The following is a 15,558-nucleotide window of genomic DNA, read 5'->3' on the forward strand; positions in this document are numbered from 1 at the left end:
CACACACACACACACTCTTGTATTTCTTACCTTCTTGAGACCTGTGAAAAATGCCCACCGGTACCTCTTTAGGACCAGCCTTTCTAGATATATAAAGATGTGTATTTACAACATTAATAATATATACATACTATGCAAATATAAAAAAAGCTTGTGAAAAATTAGTTGGAATTTCACAAGAAAACGGTCACAATTTCACAAGAAAAACTCGGAATTTTGGCAGTATTATAATAAAAGTCATCAATTTACTCAACGCAAGTCAAAATTTTCCAAGAAAAACGGAACATTTGTGAAATGTTATGATAATAGTTGGGATTTTACTCTAACCGTCACAATTTTTTCAAGAAAAGCTTTAACTTCACCAAAAGAGTCGTAATTTTACTCGACAAAAGTCACAGTTTTATAGGAAAACGTGCAAGTGTTGGCGATATTATAGTAATCAGACAAAAGTCATCATTTTACTCCAAAATGTCACCATTTTACAAGAACAACAACAAAAATTGGCAATATTGTGATAAATGTCACAATTTTATGTGACAAATGTCACCGTTTTTCATTAAAAAGAAATATTTTTACATGAAAAAGTAACAATTTTACGAGAAAACATGGCAATATTACAGAAACAGAAATAATACGGACTACCCCAGGGCAGCTGTGGCTACGAAAGTAGCTTACCACCACCAGGTGTGAATGAATGATGGGTTTTTAACATGTAAAGCGACTTTGGGTACTTAGAAAAGCGCTATATAAATCCCAGGTATTATTATTATTATAATACGAGAAATTGTTCCCAATTTTATAAGAAAAACATTGTGAGAAAAAGACTGCTTTTAGTTCCTTTTTTTTTTGTAATTGCTTTTTAATCTGCAGTATTTACTTCGAGTTATTACAATATGTATCTATATACTTTTTATTTTATTTTTTTACATTTTGACCAAAGGGGGCGCAATGCAATTTCTTACTCACACTTGTTATTTCATATGTTGGCCAGAGGGGGAGCACTTTTAAAAGCGACACAGTCAATTTGAAAAATCCCTCCTTTTTGGGACCACCCTCATTTTGATGGATGTCACCAGCAGGGGTGCAAATGTAATAATTTTTTCATAAAAAAGTAATAATTTTATGAGAAAATATTGCAATATTACAGAAACAGAAAGAACATGAGAAATTGTTCCCAATTTTATAAGAAAAAGTCGGCACATTGTGAGAAAGACTGCTTTTAGGTTTTTTATGTTTTTTTTAATGTTTATTTGTAATTGGTTTGTAATCTTCATTATTTACTTCAAGTATGTCGCTATATACATATTTATTTATTTTTAATTAATTTTGGCCAAAGGGGGCGCATTTCAATTTCTAACACACACTTGTTATTTCATATGTTGGCCAGAGGGGGAGCACTTTCAAAAGCGACACAGTCAATTTTAAAAATCCCTCCTTTTTGGGAGCACCCTCATTTTGATAGATGTCACCACAAATGAGACATTGTCTATTAGATGCAATGTTATTGATTTATGTCATCACTTGTTCACACCTCCTCATATGGAAGATACTTTTCCTTATTCATGTCTCAAGAAGGCCAAAAATACAAGAACACACACACACACACATATTCTTGTATTTCTTACCTTCTTGAGAGCTGAGAAAAATGCCTCCCTCTTTAGGACCAGCCTTTCTAGATATATAAAGATGTGTATTTACAACATTAATAATATATACATACTATGCACATATAAAAAAGCTTGTTGTGAAAAATGAGTTGGGATTTCACAAGAAAAAGGTCACAATTTCACAAGAAAAACTCGGAATTTTGGCAGTATTATAATAAAAGTCGTCAATTTACTCAACGCAAGTCAAAATTTTCCAAGAAAAACGGAACATTTGTGAAATGTTATGATAATAGTTGGGATTTTACTCGAACCGTCGCAATTTTTCAAGAAAAGCTTTAACTTCACCAAAAGAGTCGTAAATTTACTCGACAAAAGTCACAGTTTTATAGGAAAACGTGAAAGTGTTGGTGATATTATAGTAATCAGACAAAAGTCATCATTTTACTCCAAAATGTCACCATTTTACAAGAACAACAACAAAAATTGGCAATATTGTGATAAATGTCAGAATTTTATGTGACAAATGTCACTGTTAAATATTTTTACATGAAAAAGTAACAATTTTACGAGAAAACATGTCAATATTACAGAAACAGAAATATTATGAGAAATTGTTCCCAATTTTATAAGAAAAACATTGTGAGAAAAAGACTGCTTTTAGCTAAAAAAAAAATTGTAATTGCTTTTTAATCTGCATTATTTACTTCAAGTTATTACAATATGTATCTATATACTTTTTATTGTATTTTTATTTTTTTTAAATTTTGACCAAAGGGGGCGCAATGCAATTTCTTACTCACACTTGTTATTTCATATGTTGGCCAGAGGGGGAGCACTTTTAAAAGCGACACAGTCAATTTTAAAAATCCCTCCTTGTTGGGACCACCCTCATTTTGATGGATGTCACCAGCAGGGGTGCAAATGTAATAATTTTACATAAAAAAGTAATAATTTTACGAGAAAATATTGCAATATTACAGAAACAGAAAGAACATGAGAAATTGTTCCCAATTTTATAAGAAAAAGTCGGCACATTGTGAGAAAGACTGCTTTTAGGTTTTTTTTGTTTTTTTTAATGTTTGTTTGTAATTGGTTTGTAATCTTCATAATTTACTTCAAGTATGTCGCTATTTACATATTTATTTATTTTTAATTAATTTTGGCCAAAGGGGGCGCATTTCAATTTGTAACACACACTTGTTATTTCATATGTTGGCCAGAGGGGGAGCACTTTTAAAAGCAACAATGATAAAAATCCCTCCTTTTTGGGAGCACCCTCATTTTGATAGATGTCACCACAAATGAGACATTGTCTATTAGATGCAATGTTATTGATTTATGTCATCACTTGTTCACACCTCCTCATATGGAAGATACTTTTCCTTCTTCATGTCTCAAGAAGAAAAATACAAGAACACACACACACACACACACACACACACATATATTCTTGTATTTTGTACCTTCTTGAGACCTGTGAAAATGCCTCCCTCTTTAGGACCAGCCTTTCTAGATATATAAAGATGTGTATTTACAACATTAATAATATATACAAACTATGCAAATATAAAAAAAGCTTGTGAAAAATGAGTTGGAATTTCACAAGAAAAAGGTCGCAATTTCACAAGAAAAACTTGGAATTTGGGCAGTATTATAATAAAAGTCATCAATTTACTCAACGCAAGTCAAAATTTTCCAAGAAAAACGGAACATTTGTGAAATGTTATGATAATAGTTGGAATTTTACTCTAACCGTCACAATTTTTTCAAGAAAAGCTTTAACTTCACCAAAAGAGTCGTAATTTTACTCGACAAAAGTCACAGTTTTATAGGAAAACGTGAAAGTGTTGGCAATATTATAGTAATCAGACAAAAGTCATCATTTTACTCCAAAATCTCACCATTTTACAAGAACAACAACAAAAATTGGCAATATTGTGATAAATGTCAGAATTTTATGTGACAAATGTCACTGTTAAATATTTTTACATGAAAAAGTAACAATTTTACGAGAAAACATGGCAATATTACAGAAACAGAAATATTATGAGAAATTGTTCCCAATTTTATAAGAAAAACATTGTGAGAAAAAGACTGCTTTTAGCTAAAAAAAAAATTGTAATTGCTTTTTAATCTGCATTATTTACTTCAAGTTATTACAATATGTATCTATATACTTTTTATTGTATTTTTATTTTTTTTAAATTTTGACCAAAGGGGGCGCAATGCAATTTCTTACTCACACTTGTTATTTCATATGTTGGCCAGAGGGGGAGCACTTTTAAAAGCGACACAGTCAATTTTAAAAATCCCTCCTTGTTGGGACCACCCTCATTTTGATGGATGTCACCAGCAGGGGTGCAAATGTAATAATTTTACATAAAAAAGTAATAATTTTACGAGAAAATATTGCAATATTACAGAAACCGAAAGAACATGAGAAATTGTTCCCCATTTTATAAGAAAAAAGTCGGCACATTGTGAGAAAGACTGCTTTTAGTTTTTTGTTTTTTTTAATGTTTGTTTGTAATTGGTTTGTAATCTTCATAATTTACTTCAAGTATGTCGTTATATTCATGTTTTTTTTTTTTTAAATAATTTTGGCCAAAGGGGACGCATTTCAATTTCTTACACACACTTGTTATTTCATATGTTAACCAGAGGGGGAGCACTTTTAAAAGCAACAATGAAAAAAATCCCTCCTTTTTGGGAGCACCCTCATTTTGATAGATGTCACCACAAATGAGACATTGTCTATTAGATGCAATGTTATTGATTTATGTCATCACTTGTTCACACCTCCTCATGTGGAAGATACTTTTCCTTCTTCATGTCTCAACAAGAGTAGAAATACATGAACACACACCCTTTTTTCTCCGTGGGAAAAGAGCGGAAGTTGCAAAGCAAGGTTGGTTGCATGAACAAAGGCAAAATATATATTTAGTTTTAATATGGTTTCTGACACATACCTTCCTAGTTGCCAGAAAGCCCAGTTTTAATATGTTTGTGATTATGCATCGCTGACTATATGGCAAGCGCAGTTTTGTCCTACTAATTCCGGCGGTCCTTGAACTCACCGTAGTTGTGTCGACTGTGACGCAACAGTTTGTTTACATGTATTACTTTCTCGGCCCTCGTGGCTCTCTGGAGCTTGTTCAAAAATGTATGAAAATGGAAAAAGATCGTGGTTTGTGCAAGAGGACAAACATGACACAAACCTTCCTAATTGTTGGAAATCCCACAGTTTATATTAAAAATGCTTCACTGATGAGTGGATTTGGCGAGCGCATTTTGACTCGGTTTACACTACAAACTGGCCCAAATTGGATTGTATTTAATCAGATTTTTTTTTTTCCAGTTGACTGTTTCTATTACGAGTAAAAGGTGATCTTTATCAGACTCCAATGTTGCCCCAATGCCAAACCAAACTGTTTTTTTTTTTTTTTTAGCCCTCAAGTGACACGGATGGGATTTTTTTTGCCAGTCCAAACACTCCCAAGTGCTTCAAATCTGATCTTTTAGGCACCCCACGATTCAATTCTTGGGGGTAACAATTCGATTCATGTTCAAACAGAAAATAAGCAGATATTAACAGTAAATGAACAAGTACATTAACAATCATTTTTTACAGTTTATCCTTAATAATGTAGACAAAATAATAGAATAATAAATGACAAAAAATAAATAAATTTACAGTCCCCTGGCGCTGTTTTGGACTGTTTCTGTACTTGTTTTGATTATTATTATTATTTCTTTGATTGTATGTAAATGTTGAATATTATAAATAAAGGTTTTGAAGTGTGGATAGAACATGTTAAAGCAGAAAATAAGCAGATATTAATAGTAAATGATAGAGATGTCCGATAATATCGGTCTGCTGATATTATCGGCCGATAAATGCGTTAAAATGTAATATCGGAAATTATCGGTATCGTTTTTTTTATTATCAGCATCGTTTTTTTTATTTTTTATTTTTTTTATTAAATCCACATAAAAAACACAAGATACACTTACAATTAGTGCACCAACCCAAAAAACCTCCCTCCCCCATTTACACTCATTCACACAAAAGGGTTGTTTCTTTCTGTTATTAATATTCTGCTTCCTACATTATATATCAATATATATCAATACAGTCTGCAAGGGATACAGTCCGTAAGCACACATGATTGTGCGTGCTGCTGCTCCACTAATAGTACTAACCTTTAACAGTTAATTTGACTAATTTTCATTAATTACTAGTTTCTATGTAACTGTTTTTATATTGTTTTAAGAAAATGTTTTTAATTTATTTATCTTATTTTATTTGGTTAATTTTTTTAAAAAGTACCTTATCTTCACCATACCTGGTTGTCCAAATTAAGCATAATAATGTGTTAATTCCATGACTGTATATATCGGTTGATATCGGTTGATATCGGTATCGGTAATTAAAGAGTTGGACAATATCGGCATATCGGATATCGGCAAAAAGCCATTATCGGACATCCCTAGTAAATGAACAAGTACATTACTAATCCAGTTTTACAATTTGTCCGTAATAATGTAGACAAAATAATAGAATAATAAATGACAAAAAAAAACAAAAAAACGCACAGTCCCCTGGCGCTGTTTTGTACTGTTTCTGCACTTTTTTTTTATTATTATTATTATTTCGTTGATTGTATGTAAAATGTTGAATATTATAAATAAAGGTTTTGAAGTGTAGATAGAACATGTTAAAACAGAAAATAAGCAGATATTAACAGTAAATGAACAAGAAGATTAATAATCAATTTTTACAGTTTGTCCTTAATAATGTAGACAAAATAACAGAATAAATGGCAACAAAAAAAACGTACAGTCCCCTGGCGCTGTTTTGTACTGTTTCTGCACTTGTTTTGATTATTATTATTATTATTATTATTTCTGTGATTGTATGTAAATGTTGAATATTATAAATAAAGGTTTTGAAGTGTAGATAGAACATGTTAAAGCAGAAAATAAGCAGATATTAACAGTAAATGAACAAGTACATTAATAATCAATTTTTACAGTTTGTCCTTAATAATGTAGACAAAATAATAGAATAATAAATGACAAAAAAAACAACTTACAGTCCCCTGGCGCTGTTTTGTACTGTTTCTGTACTTGTTTTGATTATTATTATTATTATTATTTCTTTGATTGTATGTAAATGTTGAATATTATAAATAAAGGTTTTGAAGTGTAGATAGAACATGTTAAAGCAGAAAATAAGCAGATATTAACAGTAAATGAACAAGTACATTAATAATCCAGTTTTACAATTTGTCCGTAATAATGTAGACAAAATAATAGAATAATAAATGACAAAAAAAAAACAAAAAACGCCCAGTCCCCTGACGCTGTTTTCTACTGTTTCTGCACTTTTTTTTAATTATTATTATTATTTCGTTGATTGTATGTAAATGTTGAATATTATAAATAAAGGTTTTGAAGTGTAGATAGAACATGTTAAAACAGAAAATAAGCAGATATTAACAGTAAATGAACAAGTACATTAATAATCCATTTTTACAGTTTGTCCTTAATAATGTAGACAAAATAATAGAATAAATGATAAAAAAAAAAAATGAACGCACAGTCCCCTGGTGCTGTTTTGTACTGTTTCTGTACTTGTTTTGATTATTATTATTATTATTTCTTTGATTGTATGTAAATGTTGAATATTATAAATAAAGGTTTTGAAGTGTACATAGAACATGTTAAAACAGAAAATAAGCAGATATTAACAGTAAATGAACAAGTACATTAACCATTTTTACAGTTTGTCCTTAATAATGTAGACCAAATAATAGAATAAATGACAAAAAAAAAATTTAACGCACAGTCCCCTGGCGCTGTTTTGTACTGTTTCTGTACTTGTTTTGATTATTATTATTATTATTTCTTTGATTGTATTGTTTTAACATGTTCCATCTACACTTCTGTTAAAATGTAATAATCACTTATTCTTCTACTATTCACCTACTCAGTGGCCTAGTGGTTAGAGTGTCCGCCCTTTTTAAATTTATTTTTATTTAAAAAAACCTCCGACCAGTAGGAGGCCACGGGGAAGACCCAGCCAGGAGACGTTGGGAAGACTATGTCTCCCGGCTGGCCTGCAGGAGAGGAAGTCTGGGCTTCCCTGCTTAGGCTGCTGCCCCCGCGACCCGACCTCAGATAAGCGGAAGAAGATGGATGGATGGAAAACCTTTATTTATAATATTCAACATTTACATACAATCAAAGAAATAATAATATTAAACCGGAAGATAAGAGTCGAGGTATTTCAAAGTGGCCAGACTGTCCGTGAACGCACCGCAAGTCTTTGTGTGTGTGTGTGTTCTTGTATTTCTAGCCTTCTTGAGACATGAAGAAGGAAAAGTATCTTCCATATGAGGAGGTGTGAACAAGTGATGACATAAATCAATAACATTGCATCTAATAGACAATGTCTCATTTGTGGTGACATCTATCAACATGAGGGTGCTACCAAAAAGGAGGGACTGTGTGTCACTTTTAAAAGTGCTCCCCCTCTGGTCAACATATGAAATAACAAGTGTGTGTAAGAAATTGAAATGCGCCCCCTTTGGCCAAAATTATATATATATATATATATATATATATATATATATATATATATATATATATATATATATATATATATATATATCTTTTTTTAATGTATATAGAGACATATTGTAATAACCTGAAGTAAATAATGCAGATAAAAAAACAATTACAAACAAAAAATTAACTAAAAGGAGTCTTTTTCTCACAATGTTTTTCTAATAAAATTGGTAACAATTTCTCATATTATTTCCGTTTCTGTAATATTGCCACGTTTTCTCGTAAAATGATTACTTTTTCATGCAAAATGGTGACATTTGTCAAATGAAAATCTGACATGTATCACAATATCGCCAATTTTTTGTTGTTGTTCTTGTAAAACAGTGACATTTTTGGAGTAAAATGATGACTTTTGTCATATTTTTGCCAAGTGAAATTCTGCTAATTATAATATTGCCAACATTTTACAATCGTTCTTATAATATTGTGACTTTTGTCAAGTAAAATTACGACTCTTTTCATAAAGTTGCCAAAATGTTGAGCTTTTCTTCTAAAATTGCGACTAGATATTATCGGCCGATAAATGCTTTAAAATGTAATATCGGAAATTATCGGTATCGTTTTTTTAAATTGTCGGTATCTTTTTTTAAATTAATTTTTTAAAATTAAATCCACATAAAAAACACAAGATACACTTACAATTAGTGCCCCAACCCAAAAAACCTCCCTCCCCCATTTACACTCATTCACACAAAAGGGTTGTTTCTTTCTGTTATTAATATTCTGCTTCCTACATTATATATCAATATATATCAATACAGTCTGCAAGGGATACAGTCCGTAAGCACACATGATTGTGCGTGCTGCTGCTCCACTAATAGTACTAACCTTTAACACTTCATTTTACTCATTTTCATTCATTACTAGTTTCTATGTAACTGTTTTTATATTGTTGTACTTTATTTTTTATTCAAGAAAATGTTTTTAATTTATTTATCTTATTTTATTTTACAATTAAAAAAAAAAAAAAAGACCTTATCTTCACCATACCTGGTTGTCCAAATTAGGCATAATAATGTGTTCATTCCACGACTGTATATATCGCTATCGGTAATTAAGAGTTGGACAATATCGGAATATCGGATATCGGCAAAAAGCCATTATCGGACATCTCTAATTGCCATACTTGCCAACCCTCCCGTTTTTAGCGGGAGAATCCCGATATTCAGCGCCTCTCCCGACAACCTCCCGGCAGAGATTTTCTCCCGACAAACTCCCGGTATTCAGCTGGAGCTGGAAGCCACGCCCCCTCCAGCTCAATGCGGACCTGAGACTGAGTGGGGACAGCCTGTTCTCACGTCCGCTTTCCCACAATATAAACAGCTTGCCTGCCCAAAGACGTCATAACATCTAGGGCAGGGGTCACCAACGCGGTGCCCGCGGGCACCAGGTAGCCCGTAAGGACCAGATGAGTAGCCCGCTGGCCTGTTCTAAAAATAGCTCAAATAGCAGCACTTACCAGTGAGCTGCCTCTATTTTTTAATTGTATTTATTTACTAGCAAGCTGGTCTCGCTTTGCTCGACATTTTTAATTCTAAGAGAGACAAAACTCAAATAGAATTTGAAAATCCAAGAAAATATTTTAAAGACTTGGTCTTCACTTGTTTAAATAAATTCATAATTTTTTTTACTTTGCTTCTTATAACTTTCAGAAAGACAATTTTAGAGAAAAAATACAACCTTAAAAATGCTTTTAGGATTTTTAAACACATATACCTTTTTACCTTTTAAATTCCTTCCTCTTCTTTCCTGACAATTTAAATCGATGTTCAAGTAAATTTATTTTTTTTATTGTAAAGAATAATAAATAAATTGTAATTTAATTCTTCATTTTAGCTTCTGTTTTTTCGACGAAGAATATTTGTGAAATATTTCTTCAAACTTATTATGATTAAAATTCAAAAAAATTATTCTGGCAAATCTAGAAAATCTGTAGAATCAAATTTAAATCTTATTTCAAAGTCTTTTGAATTTCTTTGAAAAATTTTTGTTCTGGAAAATCTAGAAGAAATAATGATTTGTCTTTGTTAGAAATATAGTTTGGTCCAATTTGTTATATATTCTAACAAAGTGCAGATTGGATTTTAACCTATTTAAAACATGTCATCAAAATTCTAAAATTAATCTTAATCAGGAAAAATTACTAATGATGTTCCATAAATTTTTTTTTTTAATTTTTTCAAAAAGTTTAGAATTAGCTAGTTTTTCTCTTCTTTTTTCGGTTGAATTTTGAATTTTAAAGAGTCGAAATTGAAGATAGACTATGTTTCAAAATGTAATTGTCACTTTTTTGTGTTTTCTCCTCTTTTAAACCATTCAATTAAGTGTCAAAATCATTAATTATTAATAATAACATAGAGTTAAAGGTAAATTGAGCAAATTGGCTATTTCTGGCAATTTATTTAAGTGTGTATCAAACTGGTAGCCCTTCGCATTAATCACTACCCAAGAAGTAGCTCTTGCTTTCAAAAAGGTTGGTGACCCCTGATCTAGGGCTTTTATAGAGTGCACAACTGCGCACACAACAAGGAGACGAAGCAGAAGAACGAGGAAATTACAGACATGGCGGCCGAAATGATATACTCATCATGAACGGAGAAGTTAAACAGGACAATACTGCCATCTAATGGATAGCCACTGGAACACTGAAATTCAAGTATTTTCTTTTCTTTTCTATGTAAATAAAATAAAAATAAATATATATATATATATATATATATATATATATATATAGCTAGAATTCACTGAAAGTCAAGTATTTCATACATATATATATATATATATATATATATATATATATATATATATATATATATATATATATATATATATATATATATATTAGGGATGTCCGATAATGGCTTTTTGCCGATATCCGATATGCCGATATTGTCCAACGCTTTAATTACCGATACCGATATCAACCGATACTGATATCAACCGATATATACAGTCGGGGAATTAACACATTATTATGCCTAATTTGGACAACCAGGTATGGTGAAGATAAGGTACTTTTTAAAAAAATGAATCAAATAAAATAAGATAAATAAATTAAAAACATTTTCTTGAATAAAAAAGAAAGTAAAACAATATAAAAACAGTTACATAGAAACTAGTAATGAATGAAAATTTGTAAAATTAACTGTTAAAGGTTAGTACTATTAGTGGAGCAGCAGCACGCACAATCATGTGTGCTTACGGACTGTATCCCTTGCAGACTGTATTGATATATATTGATATATAATGTAGGAAGCAGAATATTAATAACAGAAAGAAACAACCCTTTTGTGTGAATGAGTGTAAATGGGGGAGGGAGATTTTTTGGGTTGGTGCACTAATTGTAAGTGTATCTTGTGTTTTTTATGTTGATTTAATAAAAAAACAAAAAAAACAAAAAAAAAACGATACTGATAATAAAAAAAACCGATACCGATAATTTCCGATAATACATTTTAACGCATTTATCGGCCGATAATATCGGCAGACCGATATTATCGGACATCTCTAATATATATATATATATGAAATATATATGAAATACTCGAGTTGGTGAATTCTAGCTGTAAATAACCACGCCCCCAACCACCTCCCGATATTGGAGGTCTCAAGGTTGGCAAGTATGCTAATTGCGACTGTTATTGAGTAAAATTCCAACTTTTATCATATTGCACAAATGTTCAGTTTTTCTTGAATGTTATAAAGGTTTTGAAAAAAATAAAAATAAAACAAAAAAAACGTTGCAGAACGACTATTATTACTCGACGTTTTAAGTGGGTTCAAAGCAGAGCCCCAGCCCCGCCCCCAAAAAAACCCCTCCTTGGCGTGACGTCATAAAGCAACACCACTCGGTGATTCGCTCGCGCGCAACGGGGTTCGGGCGGAGTCGGCGTCTCCGAGAGAGAGAGGGAGAGAGAGAGAGAGAGAGTGAGAGAGAGAGAAAGAGAGAGAGAGAGAGGTTGAAAAGAAGCGAGAGAGAGAGAGAGAGACGAGCAAGAAGCTGACAAATTGTCTTTTTGTGGTGTTCGCTGAGCAGTGCGCACGCAGTCCCGGAGCTTGAAGAAAAGAACCAAGAAGACAAAAAGTTGGATCGTAGCCGGCAGCTGTCAGCATGTCGGGGAACAACAAGGAGGCCGACGGCGGCTGGAGGAAATTTGTGTGGAATTCGGAGAAGAAAGAGTTTCTGGGTCGAACCGGCGGCAGTTGGTGTGAGTTGTTACTTCTATTAGCCTGCTAGCTTAGCTGCGTCTACTACTTCTTCTTTCGCGCTAACTCTCAAAAATCTTTTTTTCTGGGACTCGGCCTCCATTTTCTGTGGTTGTTTGCGAGCACCTGTTCGAGCTCCGAGCTGCGTCGTGACTTTGTTTTCCCTTCCTGCTATCTCCGTTTATTCATCATTGCTATGTCGTTTTATTCATCATTGCCAAGTCCGTCCGGAGCATTTTTTTTTTTTTTTTTTTTTTAAAGGTTATGATTAAAAAAAAACAAAAAAACGCAACAATTTAACGTTCAATGACGATGAAGGGCGTCATTGATTTTTTTTTTTTTTTTTTTCCCGAGCAAACGGAAAAAGGTCACGTCTGAAGGACAGGACTTTTTTTCCCCACTTGAGCCGAAGGTGAAAGTTGTTTGGTCGGAGTCTGAATCTCTCCTCCAGATGGTCGTAACATGAGACCGCCACTTACTAATCCGCTAATTGTCTCTTTCGCGGGCATGCTTCTGTTCTTTGATGGCCAATCGACACTTTGGTCATCCTCGCCACTGTGATAAAAGTGCGTGTTAGTCATATGTTCGCCGTGTGAAAACGCTGCCGTGGAAGCGATCACGACTCACATGTCTCCAAGGGCCCCCCCCTCCCCTCCCCTCTCCCCCCTCCATCGAACACTGCCGTCTTTTTCCTCTCCCTCCACTACAGCAAACATCGCCCTTTCACCCGTTATTTTTACCCACTAAATGACGCCAATTACCTCCACATGTACACGGTTTTGTCCGGGGAAATAAAAATGTTGACAGTGAACGCAACAGGTTTGCCCCTGAAGGCATCACGGAGAACTGCAGACGTTGATGGAGATTGAAGGACTTTGAAGCAAAGATGGACGTTGTCGCCTTGTAATGCTGTTTAAGTGACGCGCACCGCCCGGAAGATAAGAGTCGAGGTAGTTCTAAGTGGCCAGACTGTCCGTGAACGCACCGCAAGTCCAGACTGTCCGTGAACGCACCGCAAGTCTGTGTGTGTGTGCGCGTGTCCTTGTATTTCTACCCTTCTTGAGACATGAAGAAGGAAAAGTATCTTCCATATGAGGAGGTGCGAACAAGTGATGACATAAATCATGGTCATTCATTTTCTACCGCTTGTCCCTTTCGGGGTCGCCGGAGCCTATCTCGTTGCATCTAATATGACAATGTCTCATTTGTGGCGACATCTATCAAAATGAGGGTGGTCCCAAAAAGGAGGGATTTTTCCAAATGGACAGTGTCTCGCTTTTAAAAAAGTGCTCCCCCCTCTGGTCAACATATGAAATAACAAGTGTGTGTAAGAAATTGAAATGCGCCCCCTTTGGTCAAAATTATAAAAATTAAAAAAATGTACCGTATTTTTCCGACTATAAGTCGCAGTTATTTTTCATAGTTTGGCCGGGGGTGCGACTTATACTCAGGAGCGACTTGTGTGCGAAATTATTAACACATTACAGTAAAATATCAAATAATATTATTTAGCTCATTCACGTAAGAGACTAGACCAGTGGTTCTTAACCTGGGTTCGATGGAACCCTAGGGGTTCGGCGAGTCGGGCTCAGGGGTTCGGCGAAGGTCAAAACACACCCGACTCATCGTGTAAATACAAACTTCTCCCTATCGGCGTATTACGGATACGGCAACAGCAGACTGGTTTGCAGGTGTGTAATTTGTTGTGAGTTTATGCACTGTGTTGGTTTTGTTGTTTGAACAAGGTGATGTTCATGCACGGGTCATTTTATGCACCAGTAATAAAACATGGTAACACTTTAGTATGGGGAACATATTCACCATTAATTAGTTGTTTATTAACATGCAAATTAGTAACATATTGGCTCTTAACTAGTCATTATTAAGTACTTATTAATGCCTTATTCTGCATGGCCTTATTATAACCCTAACCAAATAACTTTAAATTAAGTCTTTGTTACTTAGAATATGTTCCCCATACTAAAGTGTTACCAAAAACATATAACTTTGTCGTGAATTTCAAAAAAAACATGGTATTTTTCACAAAAGAAGGGTTCGGTCAATGCGCATATGAAACTGGCGGGGTTTGGTACCTCCAACAAGGTTAAGAACCACTGGACTAGACGTATAAGATTTCATGGGATTTAGCGATTAGGAGTGACAGATTGTTTTTTTGTAAACGTATAGCATGTTCTATATGTTATAGTTATTTGAATGACTCTTACCATAATATGTTACGTTAACATACCAGTTGGTTATTTATGCCTCATATAACGTACACTTATTCAGCCTGTTGTTCACTATTCTTTATTTTAAATTGCCTTTCAAATGTCTATTCTTGGTGTTGGCTTTTATCAAATACATTTCCCCAAAAAATGCGACTTACACTCCAGTGCGACTTATGTTTTTTTCCTTTTTTTTATGCATTTTCGGCAGGTGCGACTTATACTCCGAAAAATACGGTATATAGAGACATACTGTAATAACTTGAAGTAAATAATGCAGATTAAAAAACAATTACAAACAAAAAAATAACTAAAAACAGTCTTTTTCTCACAATGTTTTTCTTATAAAATTGGGAACAATATCTCATATTATTTCCTTTTCTGTAATATTTCCATGTTTTCTCGTAAAATTATTACTTTTTCATGTAAAATTATTACTTTTTATGCAAAATGGTGATATTTGTCATATAAAAATCTGACATTTATCACAATATTGCCAATTTTTTTGTTGTTCTTGTGAAATAGTGACATTTTTGGAGTAAAATTATGACTTTTGTCATATTTTTGCCAAGTGAAATTCCAATTATTATAATATTGCCAACATTTTATAGTTTTCTTATAAAATTGTGACTTTTGTCAAGTAAAACTACGACTCTTTTCATAAAGTTGCCAAAATGTTGAGCTTTTCTTTTAAAATGTGTACGTGTGTGTGTGTGAATGTGTGTGTGTGTGTGTGTGTGTGTGTGTGTGTGTGTTCACACACTGCTGCAGCAGTCTGGCGGGGGAGGGGCTTTTCCATTTGAGTTGTTCCAGGTTGTTGTTCCTGTTCCAGTATGTAAACACTACTTACTTATTCATTATTTATTTCAGGCAATGACATAAAACAG

General features: G+C 33.3%; 1 protein-coding gene across 2 annotated transcripts in view; it reads left to right on the top strand.

Annotated features, from left to right (window-relative positions):
* The window catches only part of atp1b1a (ATPase Na+/K+ transporting subunit beta 1a), a 181,571-nt gene that overhangs the window by 117,258 nt on the left and 48,755 nt on the right, over positions 1-15,558 (top strand). The window contains exon 1 of one of the 2 annotated variants that reach the window (XM_062038549.1): positions 12,221-12,448. The exons of the other annotated variant lie outside the window; for it this stretch is intronic. Within the exon in view, the coding sequence (XP_061894533.1) occupies positions 12,352-12,448 (97 nt within the window). The 5' untranslated portion in view covers positions 12,221-12,351. Of the gene's footprint in view, positions 1-12,220; positions 12,449-15,558 lie in introns of those variants that run through there. 2 annotated transcript variants of the gene reach the window in all.

This window comes from Entelurus aequoreus, linkage group LG27 (assembly GCF_033978785.1).
Source record: "Entelurus aequoreus isolate RoL-2023_Sb linkage group LG27, RoL_Eaeq_v1.1, whole genome shotgun sequence".
Lineage (NCBI taxonomy): Eukaryota > Metazoa > Chordata > Actinopteri > Syngnathiformes > Syngnathidae > Entelurus > Entelurus aequoreus.